Consider the following 11,944-nt stretch of genomic DNA (forward strand, 5'->3'; position numbering starts at 1 on the left):
CGTTTTAGCTGACAACTTCCTTCCTCACTAGGACCGGACGGAGGAGGTAGGAATGGCCGCAGCGAAGAGATAGCTTGGGGAATGACGAGGGGCGTCCACAACGGACACAAGCTCACTCAGTAGGTTGGGCAATACACAAGTGAGTCGTTATTTCTTTCTCGCGCCAGCCCCTCCCCGCGCGTGTGCCCCTGGTTGTCATCATTTCCGTCCCCCATTGACCTATTTTCCCCGCTCCCTCGACCCCTAAATTGTCCACGCTCCTACTCCCGCACGCCCACCACTCGGTACGCTTGAACGCCTCTGATATAGATCCCGCTCTCAAGCGCACGCGCGTCTGTCAAAGGTCATGCATCCGCCTTCGTATGTGGCCGGCATCTGCGGACATTTCCACGACCTAACGCACGCAAACTTTTGTCTGCGACCGCACCCATGTCCGCTGCACGCTGACCTGAAACTCAATTTCATTCTGCATCACCTCCCAGATCCCATGCACACTCGCCCCCTTGAGTGCACCCTTGCTGCGATTGAGTCGATATCGCCTGCGCAGGTGTGGAAGAGCATTCAGACTGCTTGCAGAGGGCATGGCTGCCTCAGTTCGGTACCAGGTGTGGTCGCACATCATCAACAGCAAAGCGCAACGCGTCGATGGCCTGTATGTGTGGGTCAGCTGGGTAGAAAAGGCTCGACCTGCTCTCCGCCATGCCCGCTCTGCCCACTCTCCCTAATGTCCGCTCACCTGCTCACCCATTCACCGTCATGCCTGCTTGTCCATTCTCCCGCTCTCCGCCTGCTCACCTGCTGGACCCGATCACAACCCCTCCGTTTGTGCGGAGCCGTGCCATCCCAGCACGTGTCCGCCGTGCGCGGTGACCGAGGCGGCGCTGTGCTGGTGCGGGAGGGTGGAGAAGCGCCTTGCGTGCGGGAAGGGAGAGAAGAAGGCGTGCGCCGTGGTGCGTGGAGACGGCGAGGAGGAGGGGGAGGAGCAGGAGGAGCAGGAGCAGGAGCAGGAGCAGGAGGAGCAGGAGGAGCAGGAGCAGTGGGATGGGTCGTTTGATTGCGGGAATCCACGCGATCGGTACGTTCTTCCACCATCCGCGCTGGATTTTGACTGACAAAACTGTGTTTTTTGAACTCTTCGCCTGCGTCGTTCATCAGTGCACCCAGCCCTGCCACCCGCCCTCCAGCACCCCTCCACCCTGCCCACTCTTCCCAGCTCTCACAACCCACTGCCCCTGCGGCAAGCACCCCTTCCACCCCTCCTCCGCGCCCTTCTTTCACCCCTCCTCCGCGCCCTTCTTCCCCCCCTCCCTCCCCGCAGCCCGTCTCCTCCGCACAGCCTGCACCGATCTCGTCCCGACCTGCACATCCCTCTGTCTCAAGCCCCTATCCGGCTGCGCGCACGCGTGCACAACGCGCTGCTACGCCGGCCCGTGCCCCCCGTACTCCATCTATCCCGTGTACCCATGAAGGTGCGGCACGACGACGCGCAACGTCCCGTGCAGCGCCAATGGCGGCGCGGCGCTCGCGCCCGAGATCCCGTGCGACAGGCCCTGTGGCGCGCGTGCGCGCGCCGTACGCCACCAGTGCACGCGCGTGTGCTACCCCCTCGCGGCGCTCGCGGGCATGGGCACCGCGAAGGACAAGAGCCGCAAGAGCCGCGGGACCACAGGACATCGTGGACGAGGGCTGGTACCAGTGCGACCTCGTGTGCGGGAAGCCGCTCGCGTGCGGGAACCACCGCTGCGAGGAGCGGGACCATGAGGGCCCGTGCCCGTCGTCCTGCGGAGCTCGTTCGAAGAGGTGCGTCGCGCACTTGTCATCTCACTAGGCTGGACTGTACCTGATGGTGAGATGTGCGCGCGTGCGCAGATGATCTACCACTACGGCCTCACGATCCTCGACCCGCCGATCCCGTGCGGCACGCGCCTGTGCTGCCCGCACCCGTGCACACGGCCGCCGCCGGCGTGTGAGCGACCGCGCTCACCGTACGCATGCCACGCGGACGACGCGCGCGGGTGCCCGCCGTGCCCGTTCTTAACGACGAAGCTATGCGCGTGCAGGAAGCGCACGGTGGACAACGTGCGGTGCGCGCAGGCGCACGAGCGCGTCGGCGTCGGCAGCAGCGGGTGCGGGCGTCTGCAGCGCTCTCGCTGGCATGGGCGGTAACATGCGCGCCCTCGGCAAGGGCAGCCTCTCCTTCGACCATGTCCTTACTCGTCTCCAAGGCGGGCTCCATAAGTCTCGAGAGACTGGAGCAGAGCTCAACTCCCTCTCGGGCGCGATGAACGAGATCCACGAAACACTGAGTGGTGTCCCGGTAATTTCCTGCCTCCTTGCCTTGTACGCTGATTTTCGTTTGACACACATGCCAGCCCTCGAATCTCCCTCCATACCCCCAATCAATTCCTCCTGTCCAACCGCTCCAGCCACCGCCCCCGACTGAGCCGCCCACTGGCGAGAGCTCGGCGCCAATTCCTGCGACAGTCGTCGAACTACAGTCTCAACTGCAGGAATCCCAAGTCTCTCTTGCCTCCTTCGTCGATAAGGTCTGTGCCATGGAGGGCATGCTCTCCGAGCACGAAGCCGTCAATCGCGAAGTCAGCACCCTCCACGAGCTGATGGAGGAGGAAAAAAGCGAAATAGACAGCGTACGCGGCAGACGACGTTCGGGGACGCTGCATGCCGAGGATCACGATGACGGCAAGTACGGAGGCGACGACGACGACGCGCAGAGTATCACGACCGTCACGCCCCGCTAGCTAGAGCGCGTCGAGGACGAGGACGAGGAGCAGCTGGCGGCAGAGGAAGAAGAGGAGGAGCGGCGGCAGCGGAGGGACGAGCTGGGTCGATCGAGAACACCGGAGCCTACAGGGATGGGCATGGACGACGAGGACATCCACGGCGGATCCAAAATGCACCTTGACGTGCGTAACATGCACTCACGATCGCCGTCACCCCCTCTACGAGAGCCTTTTGCTCTTCAGCCTTCGACGTCTTCCGTGTCCGAGGAGCGCCTCGATGTCCTCGCCTCTCAGCTCGAATTTGCGCTCAAGCTCTCGTGCACGCAACAAGCCCAGCAGGCTGCCGCGCAAGTATCATCTCCATGCTTAAGTCCAAGGTCTCCTCGCTCGAGTCACTCGTCCAGGCGTCGCAGACCGATGTACAGCCGCATACCATCGAGGTGAGCCAAGAGCGTGCCTCGCTCACCTCGCTCATCGCTGAGTAGAAGAAGGATGTTGAGGGCCAGTGGAGCGGCGTCTGTGAGGAATGGGCTGAGGAGCGGGCGCGGATCAGTAGTGCGCGTGAGGATTGGGAGGCGCGCGTGCGGGCTGCCGAGGAGGGGTTTGACGGCGCCGTCGCGAAGGTGGATGCCGGGCTCGCGACGCTGCAGCAACACACCAGCTCAAGGCAAACGGGAACGCGCGCAACGGCGTCGGGCTCGTCACGCCTCCCAGTCCGCGCAGTATCTCGTCTGACTCGGGCAAGCGTCATCGGCGGAAACGGCCGGCGACCTCCCGGGGCTGATCGCGTTCGCACTCGGCCGATTGAATAAGGACGACGGTGGGTACGCGAGCTCGTCCGAGGGCGCGACACTGCTCGATGACAAGCACCAGTCAGTATCCAAAGCACGCGCGCGCGTGCCTTGGGCGCAGGACGATTCGGACTCGGACGTGCGTCACGCAAGCGACGATGCGAGGATCATGTCCTTGAAGCACTATCCCATCACCCCAGAGTCGTCGGTCCGGAAGGCATCGACAGGGTCCACGACGACGATGAAGACGGAAGACGACGCCGCACACGCCTCGTCTGCCGCCGCCGCCAATCTGAAGGGCGCACACCTGGCGCCAGTGAGCTTTATTCTCTGCGTTTTCGTGCATTCGCTCCCGGCACTGTGTCGACAGATGGTTCAACATTCAGCACAGATGTCGACGACGGTGGGCGTGCTCATGCTCAGCGTCGCCGCCTTGGCGGTGCTATGGCGTATCAAAGGATAATAGTTGCCGGGCAAATCTCACGGTCCTTTTATTATGGTTCAATCCCTGCGCACGTCTGGCTCAGTGGCGATCCTGTCCCTCCTTTCTCCGCCCTCATGCTCCTCACTGCTGCACCGGCTGTTCTGTTTCTGTGTGCGTCTCATCTGCCTTCTCGCCCATATTTGTTTGTTAGTGAGTAGCTTAGTCTGCACATCATGCAGCCTGCTGCCCTCCTGGCGTCTCTTGCCTCTTCTCGTCGCATGTCGTTTCCTTCGTCGATCTCACGCACGGCCATTGCTACGATCCCATGCAACATAATCACTTCGTCGTGCCCTTGTTCACCCTTCCTCGTCCTGCTGAGACCCCGCCGTCCCTACACAGTCGCCATGTCTCCACGCGCCCCCGCTCCTGCCTCACTTGTGCTCTACGTCTATGTACGAAGCATCGTAAATATCATGCCACACGCACTTCAGTGCATCGACGAGGAAGGTGATTAGGACCTAGCGGCAAAGAGATGAGCTAGGAAGAGGGAGACCGAGCATTACCAAGGTCTGTACCTCCCACTCTCAGCCTTCTCACCCGCCCGTTGTTTGTGTCCCCGAGACCCCCTCAATCTCTTCGATGTCAAGCCCGCTCACCCACTCGGCCCCCTCCATAGTCCATATCGCCCTCGTGCTCATGCGTGCACGCGCGATTCCTCAACGCCACGCACCCGTCTTTGCTCGCGACCCATATCCGCGCCCGTGCGTCTCCTCAAGCCCACGCACGCATGCTCGGACCCTCAACCTCTTGTTGATCCTCGTCTACTCTTCCCTCGTCCTACGTCATCTTTGAGACCGTACGCACGCTCGACCCCTCGTCTATATCCTCCCATCCCCTCCTCCTCTCGAGCTTTCGACCCCGCCCATGCTATACCCCGTGCCCGCTCGACCTCAAACATGCTCAACCCCTCTTCCCTTTCAGCCTTCAACTCTCGGCCCTCACGCTCTCCACTCCTCATTAGTCGACCGTTCCTCCTCAGCCCAACCTGACTGGCAGGCAGGGGATGATGAGGAATGGAGTCAGTGGCGGCGGCGGAGAGATAGGCTGTGAAAAGATATGAGTACAGATAACGGGGACGTCCACGACGGATGCATATTGGATGGGCACACCGAGTGGTACAAAGGTGCGTACCTCTCGCTTTCGGCCTTTCTCCCTCTCTTTCGGCATATCCGCCCTCGGCCCTACGCATACATGTACCTTCCCCAGACACGCAGCTTCCCTCTTTCCTTCAATTTCACTGACCCTCGGTCACTCTGGTCTCTTATTCACATATACCTGCTCTCACGCACCAGCTGCGAGATGCCGACGTTCATGTGCATGGTGGAGTGGCTCAGTGGCGCAGTCAGCAAGGGGGACGTCAGCATGTAGGTGATGGATGGGAAGTGTGACGATGACATGGACAACGACGCCATCGGCGCGCTTGCCCTGCAATTCAAGTGCGTGCGTTCACCCACGCGCGCATGCTGCTGCCACGATGGATTCGCTAATCTGTGCTGACGCCAGGCGCACAGGCACCTCGAGTTTTTCATGAGCCTACAGGCGCTGATGCAGGCTTACTCACCGAAGGACCACAAGCTGATCCTCGCATTGCTCTCGCGTGTGCTGTTCGCAGACTTTGTGATGGTGCTGGACAATGTCGTGCTTCTCACCGCTAGAGGCGAGGACGCTCGAGCGGCTCTCTGGAAAACCATTCGCGGCGGGCGGAGGATAATTGGGAGAAGGGCAACATCAGGAGCAACATCATGACGGACGGCATTCTACAGCTACAAGTAACGTATTCTGATCACGAAGACCGAGGGTTTCGCCTGATGCCTGAGTCTTTTTTTTATAGCTCAACTCGAAGGTCCGCTTACAAAACAGCGAGCTCAAGCTTTTCCTCCAAAAGGATCGCGCGTCGAAGGATAAGCAGGCGACACACCAAGCTAGTAGTATTACCGACACTTTTGAGTCCACCGATATCCGAAACTACTGTGTTGCCAATTAAATGTAAATATAAATATGAAAAAATCCTTTCTGTAATCTTCATACCCTGCTTCAACTTTGAGGCCCAGAAGAAGTGAGATTGAATCAGGGGTTCAATAGATATGGATTTAAACAGTCTACCCCCTAAAACCAGACTGTGTGAAGCACAGTCTGGGTTTTGGGAGCCAAATCCGAGGTTGCACACAATTCTGTCTGATTCAATAGGCTTAAAATGTATTTGTCATGGTACCCTAATATTTTCATTAGTAGACATGGAGTACTGAAGATGTTACAGGCAGAATACAGAATTGAGGGAAAACCTCAAAAAACCAAGTCTCCAGTCCACAATTGTCCTTGGATTTCCATTGCCAAACTAATAAAATGCTCCTACATACACTACCTTTCAAATCATCCCCTAATTTTATCATTTGGATGAGGGAATCCAGAGATATGTAATTGTTTGTGATGTTGAGGGTATTCTGCAACCCGGAGACACAGTTTAGTCAGCATCGGGAAAGGGCGGCACACAGTCGGGAGATTGCGGACCCACAGTTGTCACACTGTTGTCACACTGTTGTCACACTGTGCACAGTCTCTCTGTTGCGCCACACAGTCCGGCCGAGACCGCACACAGTCCGGATTTTGGCGCTGGTTCAGCGCCACACAGTCCGGATTCTCGGTGACAGTCCGAGATTTGGCGGTGAATCTGCGCCACACAGTCCGGCCGTGCCGCACACAGTCCGTTGATTGTCGCGCCACACAGTCCGACTGTGTCGGCACACAGTCCGACTGTGTCGGACACAGTCGGAGTTTTCCCTCCGACTGTGTCGGCACACAGTGCCCTCCAACGTCTCGTGATCAAGCACGCCGCCACGTCGCGTCGCGTCGATCCTCCCCGCACATTTGAACATCGAGCACAACACGCTTCCTCAGCCGAGGTCTCTTTGCTCTCTCAGGACATTTTGGATTTCATTAGTGAGCTTTTTCTTCTTCTGAACCCTTCCTCTGCATGCTCTCGACGACGCCAGCAGACAACAGATGCTCAGAGAAAGTGCGCACTGCTGATAGCATTTTTTCTTACAGTTTGCAGCTGCAATACTCCGGGCACCCACTCCATGCTCTCTCCACACCCTCTGCCATCTCCACTGCTGTCTCTTTTCTCGTCAACATCCACGACATCCGTGTCGGCGCCGTCCTCTTTAAACGACTGCTCTGCGCCCACCCTGTCTCACGACGCGTGGAGCAAAGCGACTATCTTATCACGCAAAGTTGAGCACATTGAAGAGAAGAACAATGAGCAGATGGTTATAGAGGCAGAGGAGGGTGGAGCGACGGGACAATGGTGACGGACACACACTCGTCGAGCAGGCAGAGCGGTACGACGGTCCCGCTGTCTATGCTCTGCGCGCCCGCTTGACGCCACGCTCTATTTCCCGCTCTCCCTGCTCGATGCTATGCAGGCTCAACACCGTGCCTTCGTTCTCTCTGACACCCTCACCCATAACTGCGACCTTCTACGCCACACTTACCACCTTGGTTACTCGACCCCTCTGACACTGATCCTGCCCTTAAGCCCGTGTGCGTGCGTGTTCTCTCGAGCTCACACACCTGCCATAGACTGCATATGCTGCCCAGCTATCTAGCAGCTGCTCCCCCAACCGCCAATACCCCCGCTCTCGCCCACTCCATTTCCTCACGCTCATCCGCTTTCCTAACCGATTGCTTCTTCCTCAAACACAGCTCAGTTCTCCGTCTCCCGTCTCCCTCCGCCAGAACCTGCCCCCTGGGACCAGGGCCCACGCGTGCTCCCCGCACCCATCATCGACTTGACCGATCCCGACCCTGACACGCCCCCCCATGCGCACGCCCCATCCTACTTCAATACTCGCTCCACGCACACCGCCTCTGCTTCTCTCCTGGCCCCCAATCTCCCGCGGAGCCCACCTCGCAGCCCAGATGATCCTGCGTGTTCGTCCTGCCCCGCCCTGCCCTGCCCCGCCCCGCCCTGCCCTGCCCTGCCCCGCCCCGCCCCGCCTCCCCTCCCCGATCAGACACCGCCTCCGCCGTTCGTTTCCCCGCTCACTCCACTCGCATCGCTTGACACGTCCCCGGCATCCACGCACGCTCCCGTCCCCGTCACCCCTCCCTGCTGCCGCTCCCGCTGCCTCCCCCGTCCTGCACGCCAAATCTTCGCCTACGTCGCCGGCGATCTGCAAGCTATAGGGGCGGCTGGAGAGCCAGCACAAGAGCCACAAGGTGATGGTGCAGGCGTACACGAAGGAGCGCGACACCTTGAAGAGCATGCTCGCGCGCACCGGGGGCGGCGCTAGTGCGGAACCGTATGTCAGCGGAACTGGGAGCTGGACTGGGAGCGGGGGCGTGAATGGCGCAGCGGGGAGTGTCGCGTCGGAGCTGCAGGAGGTCGTACCAGAGTCGGAGCTGGCGGAGATCTAGAGCTAGTTCGGTACGTATAAGATGGAGATGGGGGCTGACAGCGTGCGGGTGCGCGACGAGCTCGTGAAGTTGCAGTGGGAGAACGGGCAGCTCGGGGCGTTGCTCGCCAAGGCTAACGCGCAGATCAAGTACGCGGCGGGTGCGTTGCGTCTCATCCGCGTGTGTGTCGTCGACCGTGCTCATCGTTTTATTTATACATGGTCGCTGTAGAGCGTCACAAGATGGCGCTGGAGCAGTACGCGAACCAGGCGGAGGACTTGCGGGATGAGTGTCTGGCTGCAGGAGCTGCACGATAAATACGCGTGAGCGGATATCGAGTGCGATCGCGCGATCGCAGCCGTTATCAGTGCGAACGGAAAGGTTGAGCAGCTTGTCAATGAGCGCGCGAACTTGCGCGCGGAGAAGCGGATCTGAGAGATGTTTGTTGCGCCTTTTACTGTTTATTCCTCTGTGTTCTTAATTGGATGGACATTAATCAACCGTCTGAGTGGGTGCGTATATGCTGACTGTATCTATGTCAACAGGGCGTGTAGAGCCGCTTACTGGAAGAGAACAAGGCGCTTTCGATTGAGTGGTCGCATCTGTCGGATCGGATGGGTAACGTGCAGAGGATGCATACGGATCTCGAGTGCTCGGTTCGACCTGCGTCCCCTCGACCCCTTCGATGGCGACGTTCCTGCCATTGACCCCGCGCCCTGTCGTCCGCTCAGCCCGCGCCACCCTGCCACCCAGCACCCTCGCACGCTTGCGCCCAGAACCCTCGTGCTCATCTCCTCTGCTGTCGACGTCCCCACTCTCGACATCGTAAACGCTCACCACCCAGAGCCCCCAGGGGCCCCGATCCCATCAAATGTCGCCCATCTCCTCGATCCCATGTGTTCGTTCTCGCCTGCGTCCTGTCACGCACAACCACGCACACTCGTTCCCTTAGATACTCACACAGCCTCCACCCGGCGCCCTCCTGCTCGTCTCATCGATCCTGTACGCATTCATCCCCACACCCCCGACACCCCCGCGATACAGCGCCCTCAACATCTTCAATCACTGAGGGCTGAATTGCGAAGCTGCTCCGTCGACACCTCCGCGCGCGTACTACACGCAAAGCATCGCGACCATTCTAGTGTCGACGAGGAGGATGAGACCCAGCTGGCAACGGAGGACGAGGAACGAGTGCGTCGGAGAGACGAGCTGAGAAGAGTGGGCACGGATGACGAGGCTATCCACAAGGGATGTAGGTATGTCGTCGTCTCTTACTCCCGTTCTTCTCCCGCACACGTACCTCTTGTGTTCGACTTATCTGCCCGCCCCCGCACGGCATCACGCCCACTCTTCCTCTCATTCAGTCCTGCTCTCGACCTGCTCGCCCAACCCTCTCGACCCGCTTGCCTGACCCTCGCAGCCTGCTTGCTTGCTCTCTCGCTCTCGTGCTCGACCCGCTCGACATCATGCCCACTTGCTTGTGTCGTCCATGTCCCCTCCGCACATCGTCTGCATTGTCCAGACTCTTACTCGACACACCCGGACTTCCTGCTTGACGCCATGGGCACTCGTGTGCTCGAGTGCTAGCCCAGCTTGACTGTCGATCCCACATCTGCCCTCGTCCCCTCAGGTTCAAGCGCCCGCTTTTGCCTGCGACTAATATCCTCCTACCCCGCCCAGCCAATTCGTACCGCACGCGCGACCAGTCCTGGTACACTTTCGGGCACGGGCTTGTTCTGATGTACATCGAGCTCGGTGTCATCACCTCGATTACGTACTATACCTTTCTGTGGTGCGAGAACGCGCGGCGGGACCACGGTGAGCAGTTAGAGGTTGTCGGCGGCGTGGACGGGAAGGAAGGCGTGGTGGGAGTAGAGAAGGAGGGGCTGGGGGGGGTGGAGGTGCACGCACGCCGTAACGGGCGGTTTGCGAGTGTTGCAGGGGCGACGCTTGTCTCCTCGACACCACTCCTGCCCTCCTACTCGTCCTCTCAAAACCCTCGACCTTCACTCCCTCAAATTACCAACTATCGACTGCCCGCAGATCGCACCCAGACCCTACCTCGAGGATCAGGAACGGCTGCAGCGGAGAGACGCACTGGGAAGAGGGTTGAAACGGATAACGAGGACATCCACGATGGATGCAAACTCGTTGAGCAGGCCAGTACGTCGCCGTCTCTCGCGCCAGTTTCTCCCTCTCCCGGACATCCGTATCCCTCACACTCATCTTGTCTATCTGCCACACCCACTCACCTGTTCTCCACCACACCTGCCAGCCTGCTCGATGCGCTCCGATACCACACCCTCGTTCTCCTTGACGAATCTCATTTCGCCTCTTCCATCATTAACCATGAGCAGTCCATATAGTACGGTTCCACCAGTGCCCACTAGTAAAGCGGCGACGACCATACACACAACCCCTTCAACACTCGACCTTCCTTCCCTCGTGCCACACATGCCCGCTACCTAGCTCCAAGATTCGACCTCCTTCAACCTCCTCAACGGCACGCACGCACGCACGCTCCCTCGATCCCTCGACGGTTCGCACCAACTCCTCACTCCTTCCCTCAGCCCCTTGCACACGCGCCCCTTCGACCCCACGCCTACGCCTATCACTGTCTCGTTTGGCGTGCTGCACGGTTTCCATGGCGATGGCGTCCCGCTCCACCAGCGCCTGCGTACTCGCGGCTCGACGACGCGGACAACCACGACAACGAAGAGGAGGACAAGGAGGAGCACAGAAGAGGCAAGGAAACGGTCGACGAGGAGATCTGCAAAGGTACGTCGTCACTAGCTCCAGTTCCTCCCCCGTACACGTACACCTCCCGCCTTCTACCTAACTCTCCATGTCGCCTTCAACGATCTACCCCTCGACTTTACCCGCCCCCTCCTCTCGTCCGCTCAACCTCTTCCACGTCTGACCCGCTCTCCCGTCCGACCTGCTCTCTCGTCCGGCCCTCTCGACCCCATCGCTCGCTGTACCGCCCTCCCCGCTCTCCTCGCACGATCTCATGCCCACTGGCCCACCGGCCGGCTCGCCTGCATCGTCCACATCCCCTCGCGCATCGCATGCGTTGCCCGGACCCACGCTCGACTCACTCGCATCTCCCACTCGACGTCACGCTCGCCTGCTCGCTACAGCTCGACACCACCCACCATCCTAGCATATCCTCCGCCTCCTCCACCTTCGTCAACACCTCTGCCTCCGACGCCTCGTCCGCCGTCACCATCATCACCACCCACATCACCACCACCACCACCACCACCACCTCCTCCACCTCCTCACGCCGCTCCTCGAGTCCTTGCGCACCATGCCCAGCGCCAACCGCCGCGACCGCAACCGGACCTCGCAGGACCGCCCCAAGTCGATGTCCGCGGCGAGCACCGCTCACATACGCGCCGCCCTCCTCGACCAGGCTTCTGCTGCCGCATCCGCATCCGCATCCTCGCGCACCGGCCGGCCTTGCCTTCCCCCAGCGTCACGCCCCCCTCCACCCTTGGCTGCTGTATGAACGGTATAGGACGGGGAAGCTT

General features: G+C 60.0%; 8 protein-coding genes across 8 annotated transcripts; all 8 read left to right on the top strand.

Moving 5' to 3' along the window:
• Positions 1 to 824: 824 nt before the first annotated feature.
• On the top strand, positions 825 to 1,689 carry HETIRDRAFT_244021 (uncharacterized protein; the record flags this gene model as incomplete). The annotated part of the gene is made up of 2 exons (XM_009546283.1): positions 825 to 889; positions 1,470 to 1,689. Coding segments are annotated over 2 exons (285 nt in total), but the record flags the coding sequence as incomplete, so codon positions are not given.
• A 466-nt stretch (positions 1,690 to 2,155) lies between these two features.
• HETIRDRAFT_314486 (uncharacterized protein) lies at positions 2,156 to 2,759 on the top strand (the record flags this gene model as incomplete). Its single annotated transcript, XM_009546284.1, has 2 exons — positions 2,156 to 2,317; positions 2,373 to 2,759. 2 exons carry the CDS (start codon positions 2,156 to 2,158, stop codon positions 2,757 to 2,759), a joined length of 549 nt encoding a protein of 182 aa, XP_009544579.1.
• Positions 2,760 to 3,235: 476 nt separating this feature from the next.
• Positions 3,236 to 4,048, top strand: HETIRDRAFT_439399 (uncharacterized protein; the record flags this gene model as incomplete). The annotated part of the gene is made up of 3 exons (XM_009546285.1): positions 3,236 to 3,577; positions 3,622 to 3,848; positions 3,903 to 4,048. A coding segment is annotated over one exon (318 nt), but the record flags the coding sequence as incomplete, so codon positions are not given.
• On the top strand, positions 3,236 to 4,737 carry HETIRDRAFT_149270 (uncharacterized protein). Its single transcript, XM_009546286.1, has 3 exons — positions 3,236 to 4,127; positions 4,196 to 4,523; positions 4,633 to 4,737. The coding sequence occupies exons 1-2, from the start codon at positions 3,977 to 3,979 to the stop codon at positions 4,465 to 4,467; spliced, it is 423 nt and encodes a 140-aa protein (XP_009544581.1). The 5' UTR covers positions 3,236 to 3,976; the 3' UTR covers positions 4,468 to 4,523; positions 4,633 to 4,737.
• A 650-nt stretch (positions 4,738 to 5,387) lies between these two features.
• Positions 5,388 to 6,000, top strand: HETIRDRAFT_416551 (uncharacterized protein; the record flags this gene model as incomplete). The annotated part of the gene is made up of 4 exons (XM_009546287.1): positions 5,388 to 5,456; positions 5,520 to 5,620; positions 5,674 to 5,785; positions 5,848 to 6,000. 4 exons carry the CDS (start codon positions 5,388 to 5,390, stop codon positions 5,998 to 6,000), a joined length of 435 nt encoding a protein of 144 aa, XP_009544582.1.
• Positions 6,001 to 7,093: 1,093 nt separating this feature from the next.
• HETIRDRAFT_450266 (uncharacterized protein) lies at positions 7,094 to 8,432 on the top strand (the record flags this gene model as incomplete). The annotated part of the gene is made up of 4 exons (XM_009546288.1): positions 7,094 to 7,301; positions 7,347 to 7,556; positions 7,719 to 8,176; positions 8,247 to 8,432. 4 exons carry the CDS (start codon positions 7,094 to 7,096, stop codon positions 8,430 to 8,432), a joined length of 1,062 nt encoding a protein of 353 aa, XP_009544583.1.
• Positions 8,212 to 8,890, top strand: HETIRDRAFT_408766 (uncharacterized protein; the record flags this gene model as incomplete). The annotated part of the gene is made up of 2 exons (XM_009546289.1): positions 8,212 to 8,571; positions 8,643 to 8,890. Coding segments are annotated over exons 1-2 (190 nt in total), but the record flags the coding sequence as incomplete, so codon positions are not given.
• Positions 8,850 to 11,925, top strand: HETIRDRAFT_426088 (uncharacterized protein; the record flags this gene model as incomplete). Its single annotated transcript, XM_009546290.1, has 5 exons — positions 8,850 to 8,923; positions 8,957 to 9,667; positions 10,042 to 10,574; positions 10,888 to 11,189; positions 11,211 to 11,925. Coding segments are annotated over 5 exons (2,335 nt in total), but the record flags the coding sequence as incomplete, so codon positions are not given.
• Between the last annotated feature and the right edge of the window lie 19 nt (positions 11,926 to 11,944).

Source organism: Heterobasidion irregulare (assembly GCF_000320585.1).
Source record: "Heterobasidion irregulare TC 32-1 unplaced genomic scaffold scaffold_03, whole genome shotgun sequence".
NCBI classification, from domain to species: Eukaryota; Fungi; Basidiomycota; class Agaricomycetes; order Russulales; family Bondarzewiaceae; genus Heterobasidion; species Heterobasidion irregulare.